Below are 26,696 nucleotides of genomic sequence, written 5' to 3'. Positions count from 1 at the left end.
TCAATTAGATAAACTGGCCAGAGTTAAGGGTTGTACCAATGCTAGAAGTTGACATTGCTGTGTCGCACCTTCCTAACCTGTACAAACAGTTCTCTACAGTCCGGTTTCCCGGACCCCCGCCTGACCCTTTATTGCGGGCCACCAGGCTGACTTCCCCCGCGTCTGGAGCTGGGCTGTCGCTATAGAGCTTCCGCCAACCCAGATACCCTGGGGTGTTGTTCAGTCAACCCTCGGCAGCCCGTTTGCTTGCTGGAGGCGGGAAGGTACGCTGTGGGCTCCACCCCAGCCAAGTCCCTGGGATTGGCGCGCCCGCGTTGCTACGGAGACGGGGCGGGGCCGCCCCCTGGGTCCCGAGCGCACGCGCCCACGGCCACGGCCACGTCCCGCCGCGAGAGGGGGCGGAGCGAGCGTGAGCGGCGGGCGCGCGCAGGCTCCGCGACCGATCCGCGAGCTGCCTGTGTAGGGCGGCGTCCGTGGGATGGCTGCTGAGGTGAGGGCCGGGCCATAGAGGCGTCCCCGCCGGGGCGTGGGCCTGGGGCCACGGTCCTCCCAGGCGTGACCTCAGGGCTCCCCGCGACCCTTTCGTGGCCCCCTGCGACCTAGGCCACCCTTTGCATATCGTCTTGTCCACAGCTGGCCCCGGCCAGGTCCGAGGCCCTGACTGCGACTTTGGGCCAGCCCTTCCCACCTTAGGTCACCCACTATCTCAGTCGCGGGTACGGGGCTTGTCTAGGGGCAGTGGAGCTGGGGAGGAAACGGAGGCATGAGTCACCTTTCAAGTCCATCTAATTCACGAGGCCGCGCCTCGCCGCCCCGCTGCAAACTTTAACGTCCCTTAAGTTGGAGAGGTGCGTGGAGCTACAAGAGCCGTGAGCGGAGAGAAAGAGGCTAGACATATAGTCAAGGCTTCGGGCCAGCAAGGGCTGGAAGCCGAGAGCGAGAGGCGGCGCTCTCTAGAGCGCGCGGGCCCCTCAGAGCCGCTGTCTTGCCTCTTAGTTCTAGAGCCAAAGTTTTGCCAGCGCGGGGCCCTTTAAGGCCGGCCGTCCAAGGACCGGCCCTCCTCCAAGGCGCATGTGAGCGGCCTCAGGAAGCTCGCGCCGGCCGCCAGCCCCCATACTCACCCAGCCCCCATGCACACCCGCTTGAGTGGTTAGGCGCCTGAATCTGGGGCCTCTGATCCGAGGGTAAACTGAGGCCAGAGAAAGGGCACATCCTTCCCAAGGTTAGTGGCAGGGCTGTTTGGGCACCAAGGTTGGTGGCTGGAACCCACCAGGAAGAGGGGTATGAGGAAGGCTCTAGAGAAGATCCAGACGTTGTGAGGGTGGGTTTGGCTTCTGATTTCCCCGAGGATTTGAGTATGGGGTGGTGGGTGCTTGCAGAGGTCCTGGTGGGCTTTCCTTGGGAAGGGGTTAGTCAGGGCGTGGAGCCCTGCCCAGTGGTTATTTCCTGGGCTGGAGTGACTCTTCCTTTCTGCCCCCAGCACTGGAGCACTTGGCCCCTGCTGCGCTGGATGCCATGAGTTGCTAAAAGTGAACCTGGCTTTTCAGGTGAGCCTCCCCAGCCCTTCTTCCCTTTATCTTTTGTGTAAGGGGGAAATTAACATTTCCCTTCTTCCTTTCTACTTGCTTTAAAGCTCTGCTCCCACACCCTGCAGGAACATTTACCCCCTTTCTGAGCGGTTTGGGAGAGGCAAAAGAAAGGTGGGAGTTAAATTCCTTTGAAATAGAGGTGTGCAGCAGAGAGTAGCACAGAGTAAGGGCTTGTCACTCCCAGAACAATCGGTGTCCTTGATGCTGAGAGCTTCAGGTCTTGAGTTCAGAGATGTCCAACCTGGATTAAATGCTTGGGACTAAGAGGCTAGCTAGGCCACCCGTCCCAAGATGACAAAGACTAGAGTAGAGGTGAAGAGCAGGAAAGAAACTTTAATCAGCATGGCCACTTAGGGAAGGACAGATATGAGGGTACTGTGACCAAAGGTTTGTTTTCAAGGGAAAATTTTAGGGTTTTAAATTTTAAGGGTCTTGCATGGTTGGGGAATTTGCATAGTTAGTGGAGTAAGTCATCCTAGTCAGGCCATGGTTGATGATTATCTGAGGACTGGTTCTGTGAACTTCCTGGAAGGTCAAAATTGTAAAGTCATCATCACTTGAACGGGCAGTTTGGTTCTCATTGTGAGATGATTACTCCTGCTTTGGGGGCAGCCTTGGTTTCCTCATGGAATAATTGTTCCCACTAAGGGGAGCAATTTCATTTTGAGATGATGCCTTGACTTTGCTTGAGGTAGTATCAGTCCTTTTTCATAAAGAAATTTATCAATTGAGCCTGTTCCTGGAATCCAAGGTAGCTGAAGGAGGAAGTAGCTCAGAGTGGGGAAAAAATAGTTAAAAGAGGAAAATGGAGTCAGAGAGGGACAAAATGAATTTAGTTGTTTAGGTTAGTAACTGGGTCCTCATTCCGATATTTCCAACCACTTGTTCCCTGATCTATACTTAGTTTGTTGAATTGTTCTGGGGATTAATGAAGTAGCTGTGTTTCAGCATTTCGACAGTGGTGTGTGTGTGTGTGTGTGTTAAGTACCCAAATCAACTGGAGATAGAATGAATAGGACAGGGAATGCATATAAAAAAGATAATGAATCTGATGGTCAAGAGCACCTGTGAGTGAGAAGACCTGTGGGAGGCACTTCATTATGATACAGTAGGATTATAAGTGTATGAGACTTCTTTGAGATGCAAATGCTGCATGCTCTTTGACTTGAAAAATAATGTTTTAGCATACTCTCTTCACATTCACAACCTACAGGGACCAACCTTAGGGATAACTTTTCCATAGGGCAGAAGCATTGCCTTTTCAGCTCCAAAACTTTAAAATTTTAAATATTAATTTTATAATATTAATTTTAAATAATTGGAGTGGGAGTGTTCCCCCAGTAGGTCCCATGCTCCCTTTAAGTAGTTTTCTGGATACTGTGATCCCTCCCTTTATGTTACTGTGCGTAGCCTGTTTTAAAAAGCGCATTCGGCCTCAGTCTCTAAGTTGCTGGGAGGCCTAGACAATCTGTCTCACCTCTGTGGCTCTTGAGCCTATTCCTGTATAGCTTTTTTGCCTCTTTTGAGTAACTGTTACTTCCCTGTCTTTTTGTGTTTCTACTTGTACCAGCCTTTTCCTCTTACTTATTGTTTATATTCTGTGGGCTGGGAAAGAAGAGTGAAGCTGTTAGCATTGGTGGTTCGAGTATGGAAAGTTTAGGGCTGAACTTCGTTCTGGGTGCTCAGGCTGTTTTGCTTTGACTTCTCCTCTGGTTCTGGATGGGTGAGCTTGCTGGATAGCAGGGTCCCTGCAGGACAGATATACTTATCAAAGGAGAGTTTCCTATGAAAAGTCTCCTATGACACATTTTCCCCCTAGGGTTTTGTTCCTTATGATTTTCCTATTAATAAGTGTTTGGATCCTGATGCATGTCTATCCTCTGTCCTCTGAAAGTAGTGCCTGAGGCTTGGGGAGTCTGGGCTGGCAATTGGGCTCAGCTGTGGGAAGGAAGAGGCACTGTGGGGAAAGGCTGCATTGTGGTGTCTGGCCTATCTTAGGAGAGGCTGATCAGGGCCAGGAGTATATCCCTTGCTGATTCATTCTTCTGTCCCTCTATGACACAGTTTGCCCAGGTGTGACCAGGGCTGTTAGCTGCCCGACAGAACTTCTCTGAGAGCGTCAATGACTGTGATTAAGAAATAAAGAAGCTTGTGGCTTCAGTCATTCTTTGTAGCTCCCTTCTAGGTCACCCTATGTGTAAACACCTCTGGCCCCTCCCCCTTCTGGGTCAGAGCATCCAAGACAAGGCTAAGGTTGGGCCAGAACCAGCTGGTGGGTGGGTGGGCACAGTCAAAGCAGGCTACCAGCCTCCTCTCTCTTCTGTCTCCTTTGCAGCTGCCTTGGGGTGCTGTGTGGGAGGCCCAGAACCATGTCGGACCTGCTACTACTGGGCCTGATTGGGGGCCTGACTCTGCTGCTGCTGCTGACATTGCTGGCCTTTGCCGGGTATTCAGGGTTGCTGACTGGGGTGGCAGTGAGTGCTGGCTCACCCCTCATCCGCAACATAACTGTGGCCTACAAGTTCCACGTGGGGCCCTATGGCAACACTGGGCAGCTTTTCACGGAGAGCTGCAGTATATCCCCTGAGCTCCGCTCCATCGCTGTCTACTATGACCACCCCCACATGGTAAGGAGTCTCCATGGGATTCTACTCCACAGATAGACCTGGGTCTGGGCTTAGTGGGGCAGAGGAGTTTGGGTTTCTGGGGGAAGGGTGGGGAAGTCTTTGAGTTGGCCTTGTAGACCATCTCCTCTCTGAGCTTGAAGCCTCTTCCTTATTTAGCTTGGACTATTGCTTTAGGTATCCATTAGCTGACTTTTTATTTGCCCAGGTCTGGTTCCCTTTGCTCATGGCTACTTTTAAGTTATTTATTTATTAGTTGTAGTTGGACATAATATCTTTATTTTATTTATTTATTTTTATGTGGTGCTGAGTATTGAACCCAGGGCCATGCACATGCTAGGCAAGCACTCTACCACTGAGCCACAACCCCAGCCCGACTTGTAGATTTTTGGAATTAGTGGAATGTATTACTGTAAGTCCCTAGTTTCCACTTGTCCTTCTGCCGCCGCCTCTTGCTGTGCCTTTTCTGTGTCCATTTGGGGCCAGTGCGTTAAGGCCAGGCAATTCAGATTCTGTCCACTCTGGGGGATTACATCTTATTTCTGTGCTTTCACTCCTTCAGTTCTCCTGCTATAGTGAGAGGGCAGCCCCCAGACATGGGGCTTGGAATCCTACCTCTCCAGCCATGATAGTGTTTTCCAGTTCTCCTGATGATGTATTTCCTTAGACATCAAGCTCCTGGTTGAGAGTAAGATAAGTGGAGCCAGAGGAACTACTCAGAATGTCCAGGATGCTGGGGTCAGAAATGAACCCAGCATCACTGGCACTCTGTGGGTGTCTGGCTGTACTATAGCCTACAGTGAGTCAGGGCTTGCCAATGTAGCCTCCTGCCATGCTATGGGGTGGTACTGCCCACAGGTGGGTGAGCTGGCAGCTCTGCTAAGGGTTGTTCAGCCTTCATTTCTGAGCCATGCCAAAGCAAGTATTTATGAATCCCTAGCTCTGATTTCCTTGTCTGGAGAGCACAAGTGAGCAAACATTATGGCCTACCCACTATTGGCTGACCGGGCATCACTGGAGTAATCGAATGAAACGGGGTATGCTGATTCCCTCTCTCTGCCAGGTTCTACTCTATACCTATACTCAACAGATGAATCAGATCTGGTCCTGACCTCAGGAGATTGTGTAGTTGGCAAGTCAGCCTTTTACAAATGATTCTTCAATAAGGCCTGGGTTCGGTGTCCATAGAAGTTTGAGCTATAAAGGCCTTGACTTTGTTGGGAAGATTTAGAGAAGAGGTGGATTTCAGTTGGGCTTTCCCACATGAGTAGAATTTGGCTCTGCTACAAAGAGCCACATGACTAAGAAAACTGTAGGAACAAAAACTTGGAGACATGGAATTAGAGGGGAAGTGAGGCCAGTGAGCATGTGGTGGATAGAGAAAGTAGTGGAAAGATTCCCTGATCCATGTAGTGGGGAGGTGCAGCTGGTTGAGAGAAAGGGAATGGCACTCTTTGCCACTTTCGTCTTGGGAAGCTAATTGGAGGGCAGGTGGAGGATGGAAAGAGATGAGGCAGGGAGGCCATTAAAGAGATTGAACTGGGCCCAGGTGAGAGATGATATAGGTAGTTTGAGAGATGAGTAGACACTAAGGTTTCATAGTCACATGGCTGGGAGATAGCATTATATGAAGATGGGAGCATTGGGGCCCAAGTGGGATGGCACAGGTGCTGGGCTGTGGGCCTCACCTTCAACCCTGCTTAGGGTCTGTTGTGTAAGTCCCTGCCTCTCCTGCCACATCTGGCCTAGATAGAACCCCTCTGCAAGGCCAGAGGAGGGAGGAAGGAGGAAAATTCCTGTAGCTGCCTCTTTTCTTCTCAGTATATCTTCATGTCCTTGAAGTAGCACATTGCCTCTTTGGTAGGAGATCCTAATTCCAAGTTGGGAAGGGCCAAGGCATCAGATATTCTGGGGCCAGTGCTGGAGGCTGGGCCAGGGAAGAATGAGATAGAAGAACCCTGATAAGAGAGACTCTCCCCATGACCCTCTGGCCTGGCTACTGCTTCTAGATAGCTCACCATGCAGCTCTCCCTGAGATGTGGTGGACTCCATAGAGTGGGCCCTGGTTGTCCAGGGTTGGCTGGAAATAGTCTGACTTAGGTGCTTGTCTAGGGGGCCCTGGCCTGAGAGCTAGCCTTGAAACTGGCAGTCCTAGGTTCTGATTCTATCCCATTGCTATCCTGCTGTGCAGTCTTGGGTATATCACATAATCTTTCTGAGCATCTGTTTCCTCATCTGCAGGGTAGTGGTAAAATACATGTTTCATAGGTAGGCTGACAAGGGCTTAGTTAAGTGATACAGGTGAGGTCTTCACTTCAGTGCCTGGTGATCAGTGGATGTTTAACAATGACAGAGAAAAAGGTGGAAAAAAATTAGCATGTGCTGAGGGGTCTAACCCTTTGTCTGGCTATAGACATCTGGCTAGCTATGGACTCATCACAGACGATGAATGAGCAGGTGAAGGTGGCCTCTCTGATCCTGCTCCTTCTAGTACGGTCTCTCAAGAAGATACTTGTGTCCATATTCAGAGTTGACTCACACCCTGGCACTTGGGATGGCTCAGGGACACTTGGGTTTCTACCTACTCTGGGAGCTGGGCAGTGCCTTCTCTGCCTGATGGAGATTATAAAAGGTCTTGGGACCCATGAACTCCCAGGCTTTAGGTTCTCATAGCTTTCTGGTCTGGAGGGCTCTGAGGCCTCCTGGTCACACTTTGATACATAGAAGGAGAGACTGAGGTGCAGAGAGCATTTTCTTGTTTTCATTCAACAAACATTTGAATACTAGATGTGTGCCACGCTGTGTGCTGGGCAGTGATGTGCCATTGGGACCAAGGAGCCCAGCCTTTAGGACCTCTCAATGTGGAGGTGTCAGGGAGACCTGGAGGGAGGTCCCATTCCCATCCTAGGCTGCCTCTGCTAATTTGGTCCAGCAGGGGGCCCTGTGTATTCTGATTCTCTGAGAAAGAAAAGATAAAGGCTGACCTGTTGAATGTCTCACCTCAGCTCCTCCCTCCCCAGCCCAGCATAACAGGAGTCAGAATGTGGTTTCTGAGTGCGGAGGAAGGAAGGCTGTTTCACACTCTGAGGGTGGAGTAGTAACCAGGTAGACATACCACCTGGCTTTGGCTGCCCCCCCTATAAGATATGGACTGATAGCTGTGCTCCCTAGCCACACCCTTTCCTGGCCTAAGTTGGTCAGCCAGGAGATTGGTCCCTGAGAAAGGTCTGGCAAAACCGCACTTAGGCCAATTCTGGAAATGGCACAAGAAAGGATAGTGGCAGTTTCTGTGGACTCTTTTATATCAGATTCTGCTTGAACTCTCAGCCCTGTGTCCCAGAGTCCTGTATGAAAGGAGTCTGTGAGGTCTTTGAAAATGGTTTCTGTGAGGCAGAAGGAAGTTATTCCCTTTCTTATCTCTGAAGGCCGTGGCATGGCTGAGGGTGGGGAAGGGAGGAAGGAGGGAGTATGTGTTGGGAAGTGGACAGGCCCCAGAAGTGGCTAAAAGTGTTGCTCTCCCATCCAGGGTCCAGAATTTATGGCCATTTTCTTTTCAAGGTACCAGAAGGGTTGGGGCTGGTTCCAGAGACCTGTAGTCAGGTGTAGGTGGACCTGCCACACCCTTCATACACACTAGTCCACACTATACTTGCATAGTTAGGTCCTGGCTAGAAAAATTGCTCTGCCCCCAGCTCTGCTTTCAAGGTAGGTACTGGGGTTTTGGAAATTGACTTTAGCCTCCTCTTCTGGGCCTCGTCCTCTGGAAGCCTTCAGTGTTGGAGGGGAAGGAAATTGCTGGGTGGACCTTGTACACTTCCCTTTATCCTGTCCAGCTCTGGCCTTGGACAGGCCCTAGTGTCTGGTGTGCTCTCACCATGCCTGTAGTCTCTCCTGTCTCTAGCCTGTGTCTCTACCTTCTTTCTCACCCTCCACTGCCCATCTCTGCTGCTGTGTTTGGGGCTTAAGCAACCTGCCTGGATGAGGCAAGAGGGTGGAACAGCCAGTTGCATTTACCTGGCCCAGGCAGGCTGCATCTGCTGGTCATATTCACCACTCACAGGTGATACTTTCCCCAGACTTAGAGTAGATGGGGTACTGTGATGCTTTGAGTTCTGTCTTTAGGAAGCTAGACTGTGTCATTGAAGCTCCCTTTTCCTTTAGTTCACTGGCAGTCAAGATCTGGGGCCACCAAGTCTGAAAGGCCTGAGACTGATGAGAATTCTGAATTCTGTGTATGGGAGGCACTTAGGTCAGATAAAGTCTGAGAAGGGGTGAGGGAGTAGGATTTCCTAGGATTGACCTCCTCAACAGGGGCAAGAGAATATGGGCTGGGCTGATGCTTTCTGAAGGTTCAGGCTGTGCCTATCCCAATTTACCCTATAGTTACTTTCTGCTAGGTAGAGCCCAAATCTTTGCTCTGCAGCAGGTTTACTGTGGGACTATTCTGAAAAGGCAAACCCCTCTCTTCCTACTCAATCTGCCCATGGGAGATGTTGAGATGAGGTATGAGAGGAGAGGGTTTTGAATTCACCCTTCTGTGCATACCTGTGTATGACACTAGATGTGTTACTTGGCTTCTCTGAGTCTGTCTCCTTAGCTATCAGATGGAGATGAAAGAATCTCTATATTAGGGTTTCCTTTTTTGTTGTTGTTCATTTGTATGTTTTGGTGTTGGGAACTGAACACAGGGCCTCTTGCACATTAAGCACATGCTCTACTATTGAGCTATACCCCTAGCCCAAAGTTTTTGTTTTTGTGGGAACTAAATGATGAGGATAAGTCCCAATACCTGACCCCAAATAGGTGCATAGCACCCTTGACATCTATCCCTGCCTCTCAGAGCTTTGTAGGCAGAGCCTTTGTATCTTTAGGAATCCTGCCTACCTCCTGCAGGTTGCCTGAGCTGTGTGAGGAAACAGTTCAGGGAAAGGTCATTGTGCAGCCTGTTCCTAGCCAGAGCCTAATTCTCAGACTTCCAAATGGGAGTGGGTTGTGTAGTGCAACTCTGAAGATGGTCTGCTTAGATTTGAATTTTAACACTAACACTGTTTTGCTGTATGACCTTTATTGAGTGGCTTGGGACAGGGTTGGGTCTCAGGGGCAGGGTTGATAATAGCATGTACCACACATGGCTGTTTGGATTTGATGATTTTATATGTGGAAGGCAGCAGCTGGGGCAAAATGGTGAAGCATTGTTAGGTATCAGCTGTTGTTAGAAGTATGCTTCTTAGAGGGGCTGTTTCTGAAATAATTCTATGTGGGAACTCAAGAAGCCCCAGAACCCCGTCTTTGAGAGTTGACATCTTGCTGAATTCTCCCTTCTGTCCAAGCCTAAAGTATGTGGGTCCTGACTTCTGGCCTGGCTGACTTCATTAGCCCATGTGCTGAATGGTGCTTGCCTTAGTGTGCCTGGGCACTAGCTGCTCAGGGAAGTTGAACACACAAGGCTTAGTGTGTTGACTTGCAGCATCCATGACAATGAAACAGGCCTACTGTCTAACTTGTGTAATGGGCAGGTGTTGCTGCTGTGTTACCCTGGGAGTACCAGTGCAAGTGAAGGGCACTGCCTCTACTTTTTCCTTTACCTTGGGTGGAACACTCTGAGTTAGGTGGGCTGGCATAGGAGGGATTAAGGAAGCCCTCTGGGCCTGGGCCTGGCAGATGTGGCAGCTGTCCTGATTGATTGTACAGGTTGTGGACCTAGATCTGTCCATTTCTACTGAGGCTAGTTAACACCATTTCTCTTTTCTGGATCCTAGAAGTTTCTCTTATCTGGTTCTTATACTCAGTGACTTTCTGAGGTGACTTTCTTCATTGGCCTTACAACATGGGGTCATAGGGACCTGTGAGACCACTAGAACGGGTTGTAGTGCCAGCCTTAGAACCAACTCAGACCTGGAAGCTTGAGGTTTCAGACAGACTGCCCTATTCTCACATTCCTGGGGCTCAGGAGACTGCACAGCCCAAAGGAGATGCATTGGGGCCTAACATGCCCTTGTCTCTTTCCTGGTATTCTTACTTTGAGGGCGGATCCTGGGTTGGCTTTCCTTTTCTCAAAGTGGTGATGGATTTGACCATTGCCCTCTTTCCCTGGTGTGGTTCCTGACTGGTACATTTCTGGTCAAGCTGTTCTTCTGTGCACAGGTGCCCAAGTAAATGGCATATATGGGGAAGAAAGGGAGCATGCAGATGGGAGGCCCAGACCTTTATCCTAGGGTTAGTTGCTAATAAGGGTGTTTCATTGAACCAAGGTGGATGAGGTCTCTTGTCATCAGGAAATAGGCCCTTGGTTACCTTAGTAAGCAATTTTCTTGGAGGTGTACCTGGGCTTTCCTGGGAGTCTGGGAAGCTTTTCTCTGTTACTGGAATATCCTTGCCACTCCCTGGATTATTTTAGGGCCTGTCCTCTCTTCCTTGCTCTTTCCCAACTCCAGCTTGGCATAGGGCTGCTTAGCAGATGGTGGGCTTGCTGAGGGATTGCCTGTACTGCAACCAGCCACTGACTGGGGCCTGGGAAAGCATAAGAAATGTCCTAACTTATGGAATTAAGAGATTGCTCAAGCAGGAAGGGAGGCCCTGTGCCCTAGACACCTCCAGAATCCTGGGAGCTCTGTCTCTATTGTTTACCTCTCTTCATAGTGGCAGAAGCTCTTCATTTTCTTCAGGTAGAAGGAAAGGAGGCTTGATTATTGTGCACAGCTTATATGTGCAGCAGTGTGCATGTATGTACCATCACTGAGCATACCCAAGGGACTTTCTGCGTATTCAGGGATACTGGAGCTTTCTGCTTTGAGACCTGGAGTGTGGTGGGGAAAGATGGGGAGGCCTCATTATAATGTAGCTCAAGACCTGCTTCCTTGGTAGGTATTTGGGATCAGAGGAGGGGTAGCTTGGTGGGGAGCAACAGAAGGCTTCAGGGGGGAGGGTTGAGTCTTATAAAATGGATGGGAGTTTTCCAGGCAGAAGGGACTCTGGAATAGGGTGAGGAGGGATGTTTTGGGCAGAGGAAGTAGCATATAAGAAGGCAGGAAGCATGGGAGGACGTGGAATGTTTGACTGCAAATAGTTCCTTGTGGCTGTGTGTAGGGGTGTGGCAGGAGAAGAGGATGGCAAGGCAGGCTAGGCCAGAGCCTGGATCTGTTCCTCCCTCTACCACCTAGATACTCAGTGGGTGCTTGCCCATCTAGGTTCTGTCCCTTTCTTGGGTCTGGTGCAGCAGAAGGAATGTGAGATGAATATGTAGACAAGTCCAGGCAGTATTGTATGGGCCACTCTAAAAGAACATGCTGGACTTGGGGGTTTGGTTTCATTTTAGAGGTAAACTGGGAGCCATTGAGAGACTCCAGTCAGGGTTATCTTGTATGTGTGTTCTTATGCCTTTGGGATATTGAAGAAGGTGTTGAGCTGGGCGTTCCATGATTTCCTGATTCCAGGAAAGACCTAGGACCCGGTTAAAGAGTAGAGAGCAAGTAACCTTCCACTCATTCATTTCTCCCTCTAACCTATATTGGTTGTTTCTTTTGCATGACATTAGGATATGCAAGTAGGCTTTGTGACAGGTACAGCCCTTTAGTTTGTTAGTGGAGGCCTGTCAGCAGAGGCCTATAGAGAATGCCTGTGGGAACCTTCTGCCCATCTGGCCATTTGCAAGTCTTAGGGTGTGAGTGGGACAAGTGCACCATCTAGAGACAAGAGGTGGTACTGCAGCAATCTCCTGTGCCTCTTGCCTGGGTAGAGTGGAAGGGGCTCCAGACCAAGAGAAGCGACTTGCTGTAAGTAGCTTTGATAATGGGCAAGAGAGTTTACAGTAAAATATTGAGGGATGGTATTTGCAAGAGGAGACAGTGCTAACAAGCTACCCTAAAAGGATCCCTAAGAGGGTGAGCCTTTGAACCAGTGGGTTCTGTAGGGATTGTATGTTCAGAAGTTAGAGTGGATAAGCATTCTAGGCCAAGGGACAGTTGTTGGGATGGTCGTATAGCTATGAATAAACAATCAAAGTTATGGAGTACTTGGTGAATACTGGGCCTAGGCTAAGGCCTTATGAAGTATTTCCTTTAATATGATAAGTCTATATGTAGATATCAAGGAACTGAGGTTCTAAGAGATGTGGCCAAGATTACATGACTCAGGATTCACACCTTGGCCATCTTCTCTCCAGCTGTGGTTCTGACCACTGCACCATATTTCCTGTCACCAATGCTGTGAGCCAGGCTTGATACCATAGGATTCAAGGGGACAGTAAGGGAATTAGAGTCATATAACTGGGTGATATTCTAGAAATGATATCCTGGAATAGGCACCCAAGTTCCAGGCAGAGCATGATTCTAAGACAGGGCTGGGTTGATCAGAGTAGAGGAGGTAGATCAGGGCTGAGAAAGCCCTAGAGGATTGCTGACAGGGCTTATAAAGGGCTATAATGGGAGGGTAGAGGCAGTCAGGTAATGACCTCACAGTTGTGGGAATGTGGGTTGAGGAGGAGGGTAAGTGGAGATAGAGGAAATGACTTGCTTGAATTTAGGGGTCAGTAAGCTCTGGGTATGGGGAGAAAGGAGCCTTTAGATTTATCAAAACCCAGAATTGAAAGTTCAAGAACTGTGATGAGTGTCCTGGAGTCAGGAACATGAACCCATGGGGGCCCAGCCTGAAAGCTGGTACTGACTTAAATGACAGGAAAGTGGACATGGGAAACAAATAGTAGGAGGTGAGACAGACTGAGGCTTCCTGGTGCTAGAAGAAGTGAATACTAGCCTTGAAAGCTCTGGGTCAGTCCTAGAAAGTGTTGGAGGCTCACATAAGAACTATGTGAACCTCTCTGTCCATCTGGCTAGGGCTTTTGAGTGCCAGGGAAGGAGTATAGGAGGGACAGAGAGAGAAGGATAGGAAGTGTAGACACTAGAGGCCAAGAGACTTGGAGGGAACCAGAATTCTGGGGCTTAATCAGGGAGGGACTTGGAAAGTGGAATAGGTCCCAGGATGGGGCATAGATTGGAGAGGAGGTCTGGAGGCCCTGTGCACCTGGAAGAAGATTCCCTTACAGATTTTTTATCTGCTACTCAGAGTTCAGTGTGATCCTACTTCCTGCGGAGTACTTTTCACAGTCCCTCCTCAACTAGATGCCAGGTCCCCAGTCTGGCCTGTAACCTGCATGAGTACCTGTGTACACACACATACTTGCTTTCCTGGGACATGACTAGGAAAGCAAGCTGTGGGCTCTTCAGTTCTGCTCCCTTGCCTGCCATAATTTCTCTGCCATTGAAGCTTGCTTCTATAGGTAATGGGAGAGAAACATGCTAATTGGGCTGTGTTGGATCCAAACTTCAGGATCAATGGACTATAGTCCTGCTAGAACCCTACAATTGGGGGCTGATAGAAGGTCACATCAAAAAGATGGGAGTAACCTCTGAATCATGCTGTTGATGGGCCATTTTGAGGATGGCTCTCTGTCCTTCATTCTCTTGGGGTACAAAAACCAAGTCTGATTCCTCACTATGACCCTTATGTCTCCAATATGGGGCATAGCATATTTGTTGAAGGAGTAAATGAAGGGTGGAAGAGAGTCTTGCAGCAGGATGCATAGGTGGACCTTGGTTGGGTTTTGGCAGGAAAATGGCCAGCTTTATTCTGGTACCAGGGGCTTTGTGGCCTTTGGAAGCAGTTGGTTCTCCCAGGCCTAAGCTGGCACAGACCCGGGAGACAGGAGGTCTGAGGGTCTCCTTTCTTTGCCCAACTCTGACCCCCTGGTCTGCCTCCACAGGTGCCCCCTGAGAAGTGTCGCTGTGCAGTAGGCAGCATCCTGAGTGAGGGCGAAGTGTCTCCCTCCCCTGAGCTCATCCAGCTTTACCAGAAATTTGGCTTCAAGATATTCTCCTTTCCAGCACCTAGCCATGTGGTGACAGCCACTTTTCCTTACACAACCTCCCTGTCCATCTGGCTGGCTACCCGCCGTGTCCATCCTGCCTTGGACACCTACATCAAGGTGAGACACACTGGTATGTGTTTGTGAGGCGGGCATCAGCCAGATCCCTTGGGTGGGCATGGGAAGGACTGCCCAGGATGGGAGGAAGAGGTGGTTTGGGAAGAACAACACCCTAGGGTTCCATGAGAGCAGGTGCCTGTGAGACTAGGAAGATGGGCAGAGGCTATTGTCATCTTGTTCAGATGCCTAAGAACTTATAGGGACCTGAACATCTCCCAGGAGATAGTCAGTTTGGCTCTGGTTTGACAATATGTCTCTAGTGTTCATCCTGTACTCTGGGCTTAGATGGATGGACAGGTCCACTCTGTCCTGATTCTACTGGAGGCCTACTGAGCAAGGCCCTGAGATCTCCAGTGGCTAGGCAGACCCAGGTTCTCATTTTTTGCTCTGGCCCTGCCCCTCCCCCTCCCCCCCCTCTCTTTTAGTTGTAAACGGACACAATATCTTTCATTTTATGTATTTATTTTTATGAGGATAGAACCCAGGGTCTCACACGTGCTAGGTGAGCACTCTGCACTGAGCTACAACCCAAGCCCTGACCTTGACTCTTTTTGACCTTATGCACCTGCTCCCTAAGCTCAGGACTGGGGCAGCAATAGCAAACCTCTCTCCTTCATTTCCTGATTTGGAAAGGAAGCAATGCCAGCAGCCTAGCCTGTGTTGAGAAAGGAGGAAAGCCAACCACCAGGAAACCTGACAGAGCTCTCTAAGTCAACAGAGTTCTTAAAAACTTGCTCTTTGTCCATTCTTGCTCCTATAACTTTTTTATAAGTTTAGGTGCTGGCAATATGATCTCAGTTTGGGCTTGGAAAAGATTGTTTAATCATTCATTTGACTTGTTTTTGAGTGTCTATATGCTTAATACTGTGTAGGTCACCATATGAAAAATTGGCGTATGGAATGGGCACTTATGGTGAGATGATTAAGTTAAGTTAGGTAATTAACTTCAGACAAAAATGGGATACACACTAGGAAACAACAGGTTGGGAAGGTCAGGGGACCCACTTGGATGGAGTGGTCAGGTACAGCGTCTCTGTGAAGGTCATCTCAAGGCAGAGTCCTACAAGAGCCTTTGGAGAGGAGGGCTCTCCAAAGAACATTCTGGGCAGAGCAGGGTAAGGAACAGGATCTAATGCATTGGGGAGCCATGTCTGTACAAGGTGGGCAGGATGGGACTGGATCATGGATCAGGGTCGGTTGGACATGCTCAGAGGGCTGTCATAAATCCCAGAGTGAATGATAGCTACTTGGACTGGGCCAGTGACTATAGAGATGTGGACCAACATTGTGTTTGCTCATCTATTTTGTGATAGAACTGGTGGACTTGGGATGGGCTAGCTGTTCAGAGAAGTGGCAGTGTCACAGAGGGCATTGCTTCCCTTTGGCATGGTCAGGTGGGTAAGTGTATAGTGATGCTTTCCATTGAGATGTGGGGACCTGGCCTTGGGGAAAACTGGCTCTGTGGGTGTGTCAGGAAACACATGGTGTCTCCTATGCTTAGGAGACATATTGGTGGGGATGTGGAGAAGGCTGAGTGATGGTGATGTGTGTAGAGTTTGGAGTTGAGAGAGGCCTGGGCTGGAGAATATAGGGACATAAGCATATTAATGGTATTTGATTTGGTAGGCTGCTGTGTGCCTCTTTGCTTCCGTAGGGCCAGAGGGCAGTGGATAGCCTGTGGCAACAAGGGCTGTATAAAGGGCATGGCCACTGTGGCTAGGGTCAGGGAACAGGTTAAGAAAGTCAGCAGGAGTGAGAGCTTGGCAGATTTGGGGGAACCTTGTGACTTTGTTCTCCAGAACAGCTTGGAACAGGAATAGGGCATTAGTGATGGAAATGGGAGCTTAGACAGATCCTAGGTAAAGAGGTGCAAAAGTCTGATGTCAGGGCTGGGGAACGAATAAATAAGGCCCCAGGTCACTGGCTGTGGTCTTGGTGGTCAAGGACAGACTGAAGAAGAAACAGTGGTAGGCAGACTTGTAAACAGGCAGACTGTCTAGGTTGTCCATGGTATTGTAGTGTTGTGGTGGTAGGGTGGAGGCCTGGAGAGGATTAAGGCAAATTTCTTTATGAGCTTGAGAGTGATGCTCAGAGAGTACTGGGAAGGATATGGTTTTCTGGGGCTGAAGTTGGACTAGAAGTGCAGAAATAGGGTGACAGTGAGTGTGGGAAGGAGACATCAATCAGTGCCTTAGGCCTGTTCACATGCCACCTGAGGATGTCATGTCTTTCTTTTTTCATTCAGGGAGAGCTGGTGTGTGGTGTCTCTGGTCCTGTCTGTGCCATCCTCAACTTCAGGGGCTAATCTTGAGGAGCAGCCCTAGGAAGAGACTCCCTGGGTTCCAGACCTCAGAACAGGGCGCGTGGCATGTGGTGTGGTGGCGAGCAACTCAGCCACCAAAGCCTTTTCCCAGCGTTAGGGATTTATTTTTAGACACCTTTGTCCAAATTTCCCGGCCTCTGACAGCTTCACACGTTGCCTGGTTTTGACGTCACCTCTTTGATGAAAGCCCTTCCTCCTTCCTCCCCCTCCTGTGGGAGCCTGTCAGCTGTGCTCCAGGATCCATTCTCCTGTGGTGGGGGCTGGGACAAGGAAGCAGGGGTATTAGGGAGAGCCGAGGGCTTCTAGAGATGTCTGGAAGGCTTATTTATGTGGGCATTGCCAGTGGGACAGTGAGAGAGAGGCCAGGCTGCCCACTGAGGAGGCATAGCCCAAGGTCTTCTTTTTGTATTGGTGCTCCTGTGTTTAGTCTGACCTTGTGGCCTGGGGAACTAATCTGGGGGAGAGATGAGGAAGGAGTTGCCTCTCTTTGCTGGTTATAGCCTACAGTCAGTGGAGACTGGCCTTTTATCTCTTTTAGCCCAGGAGACAGCAATAATAGAGTATAAGGCTGCTTCCCATCTCTGCCTTCTTCTCCACTGCCCTGTGGTCAGACAAAGGAGGCTACCAATGATATTCTGGATGCTTCTGACTCTCCCAGTGCTGACAGCTGACTGCCTTTAACTGTGGGTGCATACACACACCCCTTTCTCTCTGGCTCTGGGATTGCTTTGAAAGTTCTTCAGATGGAATGACAGCAGCCATCAGCATTCTGTTTGAGGATGGGGAAGGAGGCCAGGAACCCTGCTACTAGAAGAGGAGGGAGGTCTTGGCAAGCTCACCTTGCCTCTGTAGAGGTGAATGAGTCTCAGAGATCTTTGGGTCCAGAAGGTGAAGAGCAGTTGCAGTCCTGGCAATTGCAGGTGTGCTTGAGCCTTGGGACAAGATTGGTCTCATGGGGTAGCAAGGGACATGGGGGTCACTGTGAAGAGCCCAAAGAACAGCATTTGTCAGGCCCTTTTGGAAATTCTGGAAGGGATGTCTAGATCCCAGCTTTGTAATCTGAGAGACAACTTTTGGCTCTCTGGCCAGCCTTGCTCAGTTCTGCAGCTTGGCAGACTGAGCTATAGAAGCTGGAACCTTGCCTTTCTTCACATAAGCTACCGGACGCTCCCAAGCTGAGCACTCTAGAATAGTGTGTGTGAGGGGTCCCTAGATACTGTGTGACCATTATTGTATGTGGAAGATGCCCCAGCTTGGTTAGACTGCTCCACTGGAGTCCAAGGAGGTGGATTTTAGGGCAGGAAACCACTCACTGAGTCCCAGGAAGGTGGCATCTTCTAGCAGCTATAGGAGGGAACTGGGCTTCATTGAAAGTGCAAACCTGCTGAAGAGCTGGGACCTACATATTATCCCAGAGTGGGTAAATGCCCCCAAATTCACCTTTTTTATTTTTAAACATATTTCTATAGCATTTTGTTTTATTATAGAACTAGTATTAACAATTGTCCAGGGAAGAGTTTGGACACATGGAGCAGACCAAAATCGAATGATTAACTAGGGATCCCACAAGTGGGATTGTGTGTAAAAGGCCCCTAGTGTGGTACTTGGCTCATGGCTGGCTGTAGCAGTTGGTAGGGGGACACTGAGAATGTTAAACTGGTCCAGCTAAGTCCCTAATGCCTGACTCCCCTCCAGGCAAGGTCCAGAATCTTTTCTATAAATCCCCTTCTCCAAGGTCTCTGATTTCTGAGAGTTCTCAGGGAAGAGTCCTTGTAAAATAGCTTGAGAAACTTTGAAGTTTAGGGAGACAGGGCATTAATTTGGTGGTTGATTAATTGGGGCAGGCAGGCCCTGAATTCAGACTTGGCTTTCTCCATAGAATTATAGAGAAGGGTTGCTGGAGGAATTGCCAAAGGGGTGTAGTTTGCTCATGAGGGGAACCTGGTGGCTGAGTTCTGGGACAGCTGGTTTGACTTGGGTTGTCCTGCTTGGGATTTAAAAGAGGAGAGGGGGCCCAGACTCCCACCCAGAATGTTCTGAGGTGGGAGTCTAGAGATTGTGCTGAGATGCTCTGTGGCAGGCATGCTGAGGTGTGGCCTGCACTAGGACCCTTCCCTGCTTCAACTGGAGTAACTCTGCCTTAGGTCCTACAATCCAGATAATGCTTTGGGATTTTGTTTGGAAAAGGGCTTGTAAATCTCAGTGGGCTTAAAGACATTTGTCCTAAGACAGTTGTACCACCAGGAAGATGCCCTCCACCGTGTTAGCTGCATGCTTCTTTGGGATATGGAGGATGCTGTAGCAGCTATAGTGCAAATGGAGCTGGGAGGCATTAGGCCCATCCTTGCACAGATTGGGACTCCCAGAAGAAACAATTCTTTCTGGGAGAGCCTCACTCTGAGTGAAGGCTGGATCTGAAGGGAAGCTCAGTGTAGCTACAAGCTGGGGTTCTCTGGGGTGAAGGTGACTGAACTCCCAATGGTGGGTGATAGCATGGTAGTGTCTTGGGACAACAAAATGGAAACCAGAAGCAGAGGCCTTAGCAGGGTGCTTGCAGAAGAGAGTAAGCTAGATGAGCTATGGACTAGGAGGAATCTCGCAGCATACTGGTCAGAACCTGAGTTCTCACTGGGCTCAGAATCCTGTGCTTGTTTCCTCTTAGCTTACCTCGGTGACTCTGAGCGAGTCAGTGGGTAGGGGAACCTTGGTGGCTGAGTTCTGGGACAGCTGGTTTGACTTGGGTTGTCCTGCTAGGGATATGCCAGAACCAGATCACCAGTGGAGGACAGCAGGGTGCTTGCAGTGGGAACGTAGGTAAAGGAGCCCCATGGGAAATTTGAAGTCTGTGGTCATTTCTCTCTGTTTACCACTTTTGCCCAGCCAACATGGAAGAGTACCAAGCTTTATTTTAATAAGGGAGGATGGGTTGAGAATATAGCTCAGTGATAGTGTGTGAAGACCAGTCATTTCTCAGCACCCCCTCCCCACCAAAAAAATGTTGGGGAATGTGCTCTTGGCACCTTAGCTCAGGCTCTTGAGTCTTCCTTTGTCTGGCATTGTTCTGGGCATAGGATCCAGTAAAAAGCTCCAAATCAAAACCAGCATCCCCATTGTTTTGCAAATGGGAAGGCAAAGGACTAGAGTGGGGAGGTTTCCTAAGGTCAAGGATGAAGCAATGGCTGAAACCAGATTGGGTGGCTGGGGGTTTTTCTTATGGCTACTTGCCTTTTGCTCCTCTGCCCTGTGTGTGAATATGACTCAAACCAAGAGGCAGAGGACTTATCAAGAATTTGGGATATACTTGAGGCATGTCAGAATGGGCCTGGGATTGGCAGTAACATGGCCCAGCAACTTCTTGACCCTCTGTCTCCAGCCCTTGTAGTCAGAGTTAGAGGCTGAGGCTGCTGGTCTCTCTGCCTATTTGCCCAGCAGGCACTCTCATTAAGGGTGACTTTGCAGCTGCTTCAGGCACAGGAAGCAGCTGCTAACAGCCACCTTGTTGGACCTCATGTCCTCATCCTCAGTAAGGTAGAGACTGCTCTATTCCCAGGGTTCCCTCACTGGGTCTGTAGCCATAGCCACCACTTGCTAATTGGCTTGCTCTAGCACTGTCAGGACACTGTCAGCTGCCCCAGGACCTGGGGCTTAGAGTGTCAAGCCTCAGAACTCCTTCCCGTCTTTCCTAGCCAGAGCTTAGCCATGCTTGAGGAGGGATGGGTAAGGGGAGGGATGGAGTCACTGGGAAAGGCAGAACAACTATTGTAGGGGGGGTGGCATTTGGGCTGAATCTAGAAGGATGGGCAGCATTCTCTAGGTGCGGTGGCAGATCAGGCAGAGGTACTGGCATTTAGTGAGACTGGAATGGCAAGGAGGAGCAAGAATCTGGGCCCAAGATATTAGGCTGGGTTCTCCAGGTACTAGGGAGCCACTGATGGTATCTGAACAGATAAGTAACAGTGTCTAGTCTGGGCTTCTGCGCAGAACTCTTGAGACTGGAAATGGGAAGAAAGAGCTTGAGGCCATAGCCAAACTTTGAATTAGGGAAATATTCTTAGCTGAGAATAGTTGTGACCCTTCACTCGTAGATATACCCAAACCAAGAGGAGACTCTCCCACCATACCAGGGCTTGGCTCCCCTGTACACCTTAGAGAACTCCTGAAGGTTGGGGAATGGAAGCACCTACAAGAGGCCAGGCCTCTCCCCTCTGCTGGTCTAGGTACTGGAACCTACTCCACGGCCTCTGGCTTCATGCCTCCTGCTTCCCCTCCTCCAGGATTGAAAGCACAAAGCCAGCCTTTGCTGGGGTGGCGTGGGAGCCACCACTCTCAAAATATCAGCTTGGATATTGTAGCTTGGCAGCCCTGCAGGACCCTGGAGGCTGAGGCTTATCTAGATGGTGCTGTGGGGTTGGGCCATCACCAATCCAGAGGGAGCTACCTTTCCTAGGCAGATGGGACTCATAAAGGAAGAATTCTGTTGTTCTTCTCCAGAGAGTTTGGGATTCATTCCTGGGAGAGGAGGAAGGGATTCTGAAGAAGGAACTTGGCCTGCAGAGAACTACTCTGCCCTTTAGCAGAGCCTTCAGATATGGAGAGGTGAACTGTTTCCTTACATACATAGGAATCCTAAGGCTTTAAGACTGGAAGAACTTCCCTGAGGGAGAGAGAAGAGTTTAGAGTGCCAGTTAAAAACTGGAAAATTCAAGTCCTTCTCCTTCTTTCCCTCCCTTTTGCCCTGTCTCCTCTCCATCTCACTTGTCTACTTGTCCTTTCCCTCTGGCATTTCCTGACTCTTCTGCCTCCCAGGTGCTTGACTTCATGGCTCCATCTGCCCTGAGCAGCCTTCCTGCTGCTGGATAATCAGTCAGCGACATTTTCCATCAGCTTGTGAGCTGGACAGAGCTCAAAGTCCTTGACTGCACAAACACTATAAAGGGCCACTGGATGGTGGGCTGTGGAGCCTAAAGTGGGAGGACATCATCTAGGAGGGATTCCCCCCCCCCTCCCCCCGCAATTTGAAATGGAGAGCCATGGAATCCTGGGGCTGATGGACCTAGAAGTCTTACTCCCATGGTTCTAAGCCCTCTGGTCCTATTCCATAAGGGCCCAAGAAGGCCAGAGCAGGGCTGAGCTGGGGTTGTATATGGCCATCTGGGCCCTGAGGAAAAGAAACACTAGGCATGGCTGAAGATCTGGGGCTTCACAGTCCATTTGGGCATTAGGATACATAAGGACTTACGTTCCATGTGCCTATTTAGAGGGAATCATCCTTTTACTGCTCCTCGGTGCCCCAGCCCACCCCATGCTTGACTGCTGCCAGGGCCCCCCCTCCAAGAGCCTCCTGGGAAGCCAGGACCTGAGCAGCACCAGGGAGATGAACAGAAGTGTAAATTGTGTGGCGAGCTGCCGGCTCTGAGGTGAAAATGAAAAGTCTTCAGACAGCAGCAGCAGCAGGCACAGCAGGCTGGGGTGCCAGGCACTGCGCTTGCCTCCCACTGGCTGTGTCACACCTCCCCCTCTGCATCCTTCACCAGGCTCCAGCCTAGGCCTGGCCCTAACTGCCTGGCTCCTTTGCCATCCTGTGCCACTCAAGGGGCTCCCAGACTCCCTCCACCATCCCCTGGGTTAGACCTGACCTCAAGAGGGAATCGATCTCTCCATCTCTTCTTCTTCTTCTTCTTTTTTTTTTTTAATATTTTTTTTAGTTGTAGTTGGACACAATACCTTTATTTTATTTATTTATTTTTATGTGGTGCTGAGGATCAAACCCAGCTCCTCACATGGACTAGGCAAGCACTCTACCGCTGAGCCACAAGCCTAGCCCCTCTTCATCTCTTCTTGCTCCCATTATGTTTTGCAGTTAACTGACTAGTGCACAGGAAAATGAGCCATGCTTTAGTTGCCTTTTGACTTAATGTTAATGGTAGTTCCACTGTTGTTTCTTTTGAGTTTTCTAAGTATACAATTTTCTTGTCTTTAAATAATGGTGTTTTTATTAAGCTTTTCCAGTTCTTTACTTTTGAGATTATTTATTCTAATCCCTTTATTTCATAGTTGGGAAGATTGAGGCCCAGAGGGAAGCCACCCATTTGACAATAGCTAGGCCAAGGTTCTGGGCTTCTGCCTGGGGCTCTGTGTGCTATTTCCTGCCTTCTGTTTTCCTTTCCTGGCAGTCTCTCTCGCTTCCTCTCTCCTTTGCTTGCATTTTCAGAGATTTAGGCCTTCCAGCTATGAGGGGAAAGGGGAGGGAGAGGGTGCTCACTAGCCCTTCTGCAGGCTCTCCCTGCTGACATGAAGTGCCCCAACAGCACCCCACAGACAAGTCTAGGTTCTGGGCCAGAGACTTAGGAGGCCTGGTGGGGATGAGAGGGAGACAGGGAGAGGGAAGTTGACAGAAGTTCCTGGGCAGAATAATAACAACGTGCTGCTTTCTAGCCAAAATTCCCTGCTGTACCTCCCCCAAGCACTCTTCACATGCAGTGCAGACCAGCTGCCTGAGGGGCCTCCAGGGTCTGAGCCCCCACTTGCAAGGACCGCTGTGTGCAGGCGGGTTCATGTCTGTGTCTGTGTAATTAAAAATGTGTATGCATCACTTCACCCAGTGAGGAGATGCCACCACCTTGGGTGGGATGCAACAGCTGCTTGCTGATGTGTGGCTGCTTGGCTGTCCAGCCTGGTAGGGAGGGGTTGGTAGGACTGGGCAGCAAAGGGCAAAGAGAAAGCCCAGGTCCTCTCGCTCCAGTGAGGCAGGAGGTAAGGGGCCATGATGGAATAGGGATACATCCTGTGGACCTCATCCTTTTCTGGACCTAGAGCACATGTAGATGTGTGACCTAGTCCTTGGCCTGCACAAAGTGACACCTCCTTTCGGGCATTTTTTCTACCCAGCTATGAGCAAAACCAGCTCCTGGGCAGCCTGGGAGTAGCATCCATCTTCAGCCTCTAACCTGGCCCTGACCTCTTCTATTTTATATCCCCTATCCCCTTAATACCCATAGCTGAAGCCTGGGCACAGGGTGATGTTCTGAGAGCAGAACACAAAATGAGGATAGTTCAGCTCCTCAGTCTTACCTCCTTCCTTCCTCTCTCTGAATTCACTGAAAGACCTGCCAGGGGAGGTACTGTGGTTCCTGGCAGGGGATGGGGAGGGGAACCTCAGCCTATCATACTAGCCTTGTTTTTTTTGGGAACCCTGACCTGAGTACTTGCCCCCTGTGTCCTGGAGATGAGGTCAGGCTGCTGTGAGGAGTGTGTGATGTGTTCCTAAAGTGACTGAGGCAGTGGTACCATGGCAGCCTTGTGTGAGATGGTGAGTTGCTTTTTCCCTTGTCTTCCTGTATTCCTGGGTGGATAGTCAATGTTGGTACAAGGTGGGTTGGTGACAAGGGATGTGCTGTTGGCTGTCTTGTAGAACTCCCTGCATTGTGGGTGATATTCCAGATACTTCTTTTGTTTGTGTTTGTGGAAGACCCAGGTGGGAGGAAAGACTGGAGGTATGTCTAAGGGACTGGGATTCCTGAATCCAGTTTCTAGCCATTCCTGGTGAGATTTTGGCATGATTCACCAACTTCTTTCTGTTAGGTGGAAAGGGCTGTGAATGTTGCATCTCTCCCTATCTTGGAAGAGGACCTGAGCGTCCCATGAATCTATGTGCATGAGTGAATTCTTTTGGGTTGTGGGTTTGTTAGATGGCCAGTGGGATCTAAGTGGCCAGAAGCAGGTTCCCCTGTTCTGGCAACGCTTCCATGTGGCTCTGGCTATCTGGGCTGTGGAAGGGGTATGCCAGGACAGGGAAGACTTCAGGCCCATCCAGGCTCCTTTACCCAGTATTACTAGCCCAGTGTGGCATTGAGCTGATGTCCTTGGCCATTGGCAGTCTGCTCTCCAAGGGCTCCCTGGGGCTAGCTGAGGAAGAGGCAGCTGGCCTTGCCTTCCTCTGATGGTTTTCCAATATTTACCTGCTTGTAGACATGCTGCCCGGACCCTAGTCCTGCTGTGTAGCAAGAACCTGAGAACCAGCCCATGGCCACCGTCTCCTCCCCCTGAGGTTACACCTGGCTGGGAGGAAAAAGGCTTGTCCTCTCTGCCTGATTACTCAGGGACAGGGCATATGGCAAGTCCTGCCCTCTTGCTCTTTATCCCCAGTCTTCACTAGACTTATTCCTGCTTAGAGGGCAAAGCACAGAGGGGAGGAGGTTCTCCAAGGAAGAGGACTTCAAGGGCAATGATAAGTCCCATAAGTCCCTTCCCTGCTTGTGGGCTGAGGTTGGAAGTTTGACTTTGCCTTCTTCCTGCCCCTTCTTCTCTGCCCCTGAGTCTGAATTTTGACAGGACCTGGTATGTCCTGGGGTTGAGCAGTCAATGGGATTTTTTTAATATTTATTTTTTAGTGGTATTTGGTTACAATACCCTTATTTTTTATGTATTTATTTTTATGTGGTGCTGAGGATCAAACCCAAGACTTCGTACATGGGAGGCGAGTGCTCCACTGCTGAGCCACAACCCCAGCCCCAGTCAATGGGATTTTAATTAGCTCTGCGCTTCCCTCTATTAAGGAGGGCCAGGGACCCCTAGGCAGCAGCAGTTAGGATCAGGCTGGATTTGAGTTTGAGGCAGGGCTGGGCAGCTGGTGCTCCCTGTGTAGGAGGCTGCAAGGGGGTAGGGATGGGCAGAGTAGCTGGGCTACAGCTTTTTCTTCATCCTCTGTCTCCCCCGTTCCTCTGTTCTCCCCTATGGCTTTGAGATGAAGGCGACGGAAAGGATGGAGGATGCGGTTTCCATGGCAACAGGGCTGTCCATAGCCAGGCAACTTCAGAGCAGGGCTCTCTGGAGGAGGCAGATGTGCAGAGCAGCCGCAGAGCTGCCTCCTGCCTGCCAACGAGGGGGCTGGCAGAGCAGGTGGCATAGGGTGGCTGCCTGGTCCTACCCATCCTGATGCCCAGTCTAGAAGAGAGAGTGGAAAGATCACTACTCCCTTTTTTCTGTTACTTCTAAGCTCTTCTAGAAAGGAAGCTAGGGAGGTAGCCTGAGTACCAGCAGGGTTTGGGGGTAGGGGTTGCATCTCCATTGTCCCTAATCTCTGAATAGACACAAGCTTTAGTCTCTGGGAACGTCCCCCAAAGCCAACTCTCAGTAGCTCTTGAGGTGGCCAGTGGCCACTCTGCTACTGCTCTTTGGACCCTTTGAATGCCCAAAGCATGAAGATGGAGGTGAAGGTCATGCCTTGACTAGATTTGGAGACCCCTTTTTTCCCCCTCTGACAACTAAGGAAGGACCCAGACCTCCTTCAGGAAGCCTCCTTGGCCCTGACCTCGGCAACTTGGCCCAGTTTGTTGAGTTGGACTCAGGTTTGGCAGTAGGCCCTCCTGATGTGCAGGCATTGGAGAGAGCCTAGAGCCTGGTAGCTCCATTTCCTGATGTTGTGTTCTTGGAAGCTTCTTCTTGAGGACTAGGCTGCAAGTGGGCTTGTGGGAGGGTGGAGAAACAAGGGCAGCCATCAAAAAAGGCAAAGACAGGGGTCAGCTCATGGACTCATGAGGTGGAAGAGGCCTGGAGAGTCACCAGGTTGACAAAAAGATTGGATTCAAACATGAAAACTAATGACTTTCTTTTACTGACCTTGGAAGCATCAGGGCCAGGGTGTTTCCCTCTGAAGTTGGACACATGGAAACAGGATGAAAGGCTTTGCTGGGTCACCTATGGAGTTTGAAGATGAGCTGCACCCGACCTGGGTGGGCCGTCTTTCTCCCATGTGACCTAGGTGCACCATTCTTCTAGCAGGTGCTGAGGGTCCTCACTAGATACACCTTTTCAGGCTTATTCCTTCTCCCCTTTTCTTTCCATGGGCTCTCTTTACCCCTCTTTACTGGCTTTAATTGGAAGAGATTCCTCAACCCTCAGGTTGGCCAGGAAGGCGGACAAGTGGAATCCTGGAGTGGCTTTTCCCTGCCAGGCGATAAGTCTCTCATTACCATTAAGTGGAAGGCTCATTTCAGAGCTCGTGGTGAGAGCTGGCGGGTGCTATAAATAGCCGTGTTGTGAAGGTTGGCGGGTGAGCAGTGACAGGGCAAGGGCCTCACAGTTATCTTGGTGGGTAATTGCACTCCAGCACAGGAAAGGGGGGCGGGCTCAAGAGCGATAGACACTTGACCCCTGTTCTGATTGTTCCTGCCTGTCTCAGA

The 26,696-nt window shown here is 50.1% G+C and overlaps 1 protein-coding gene across 5 annotated transcripts in view; it reads left to right on the top strand.

The window, feature by feature from the left end:
* Positions 1 to 395: 395 nt before the first annotated feature.
* The window catches only part of Tex264 (testis expressed 264, ER-phagy receptor), a 31,192-nt gene continuing 4,891 nt past the window's right edge, over positions 396 to 26,696 (top strand). For 2 of the 5 annotated variants that reach the window (XM_027933720.2, XM_027933717.2), the window contains exons 1-4: positions 396 to 490; positions 1,481 to 1,547; positions 3,925 to 4,216; positions 13,971 to 14,192. In XM_027933720.2, the coding sequence (XP_027789521.1) occupies positions 3,959 to 4,216; positions 13,971 to 14,192 (480 nt within the window). In that variant the 5' untranslated portion in view covers positions 396 to 490; positions 1,481 to 1,547; positions 3,925 to 3,958. Of the gene's footprint in view, positions 491 to 745; positions 849 to 1,074; positions 1,223 to 1,480; positions 1,548 to 3,924; positions 4,217 to 13,970; positions 14,193 to 26,696 lie in introns of those variants that run through there. The other 3 variants (XM_027933719.2, XM_027933718.2, XM_027933721.2) reach the window with 3 other exon arrangements.

The sequence above is a fragment of the Marmota flaviventris genome, chromosome 8 (genome assembly GCF_047511675.1).
Source record: "Marmota flaviventris isolate mMarFla1 chromosome 8, mMarFla1.hap1, whole genome shotgun sequence".
NCBI lineage: Eukaryota > Metazoa > Chordata > Mammalia > Rodentia > Sciuridae > Marmota > Marmota flaviventris.
This window is presented reverse-complemented; position numbering and strand designations above follow the sequence as displayed.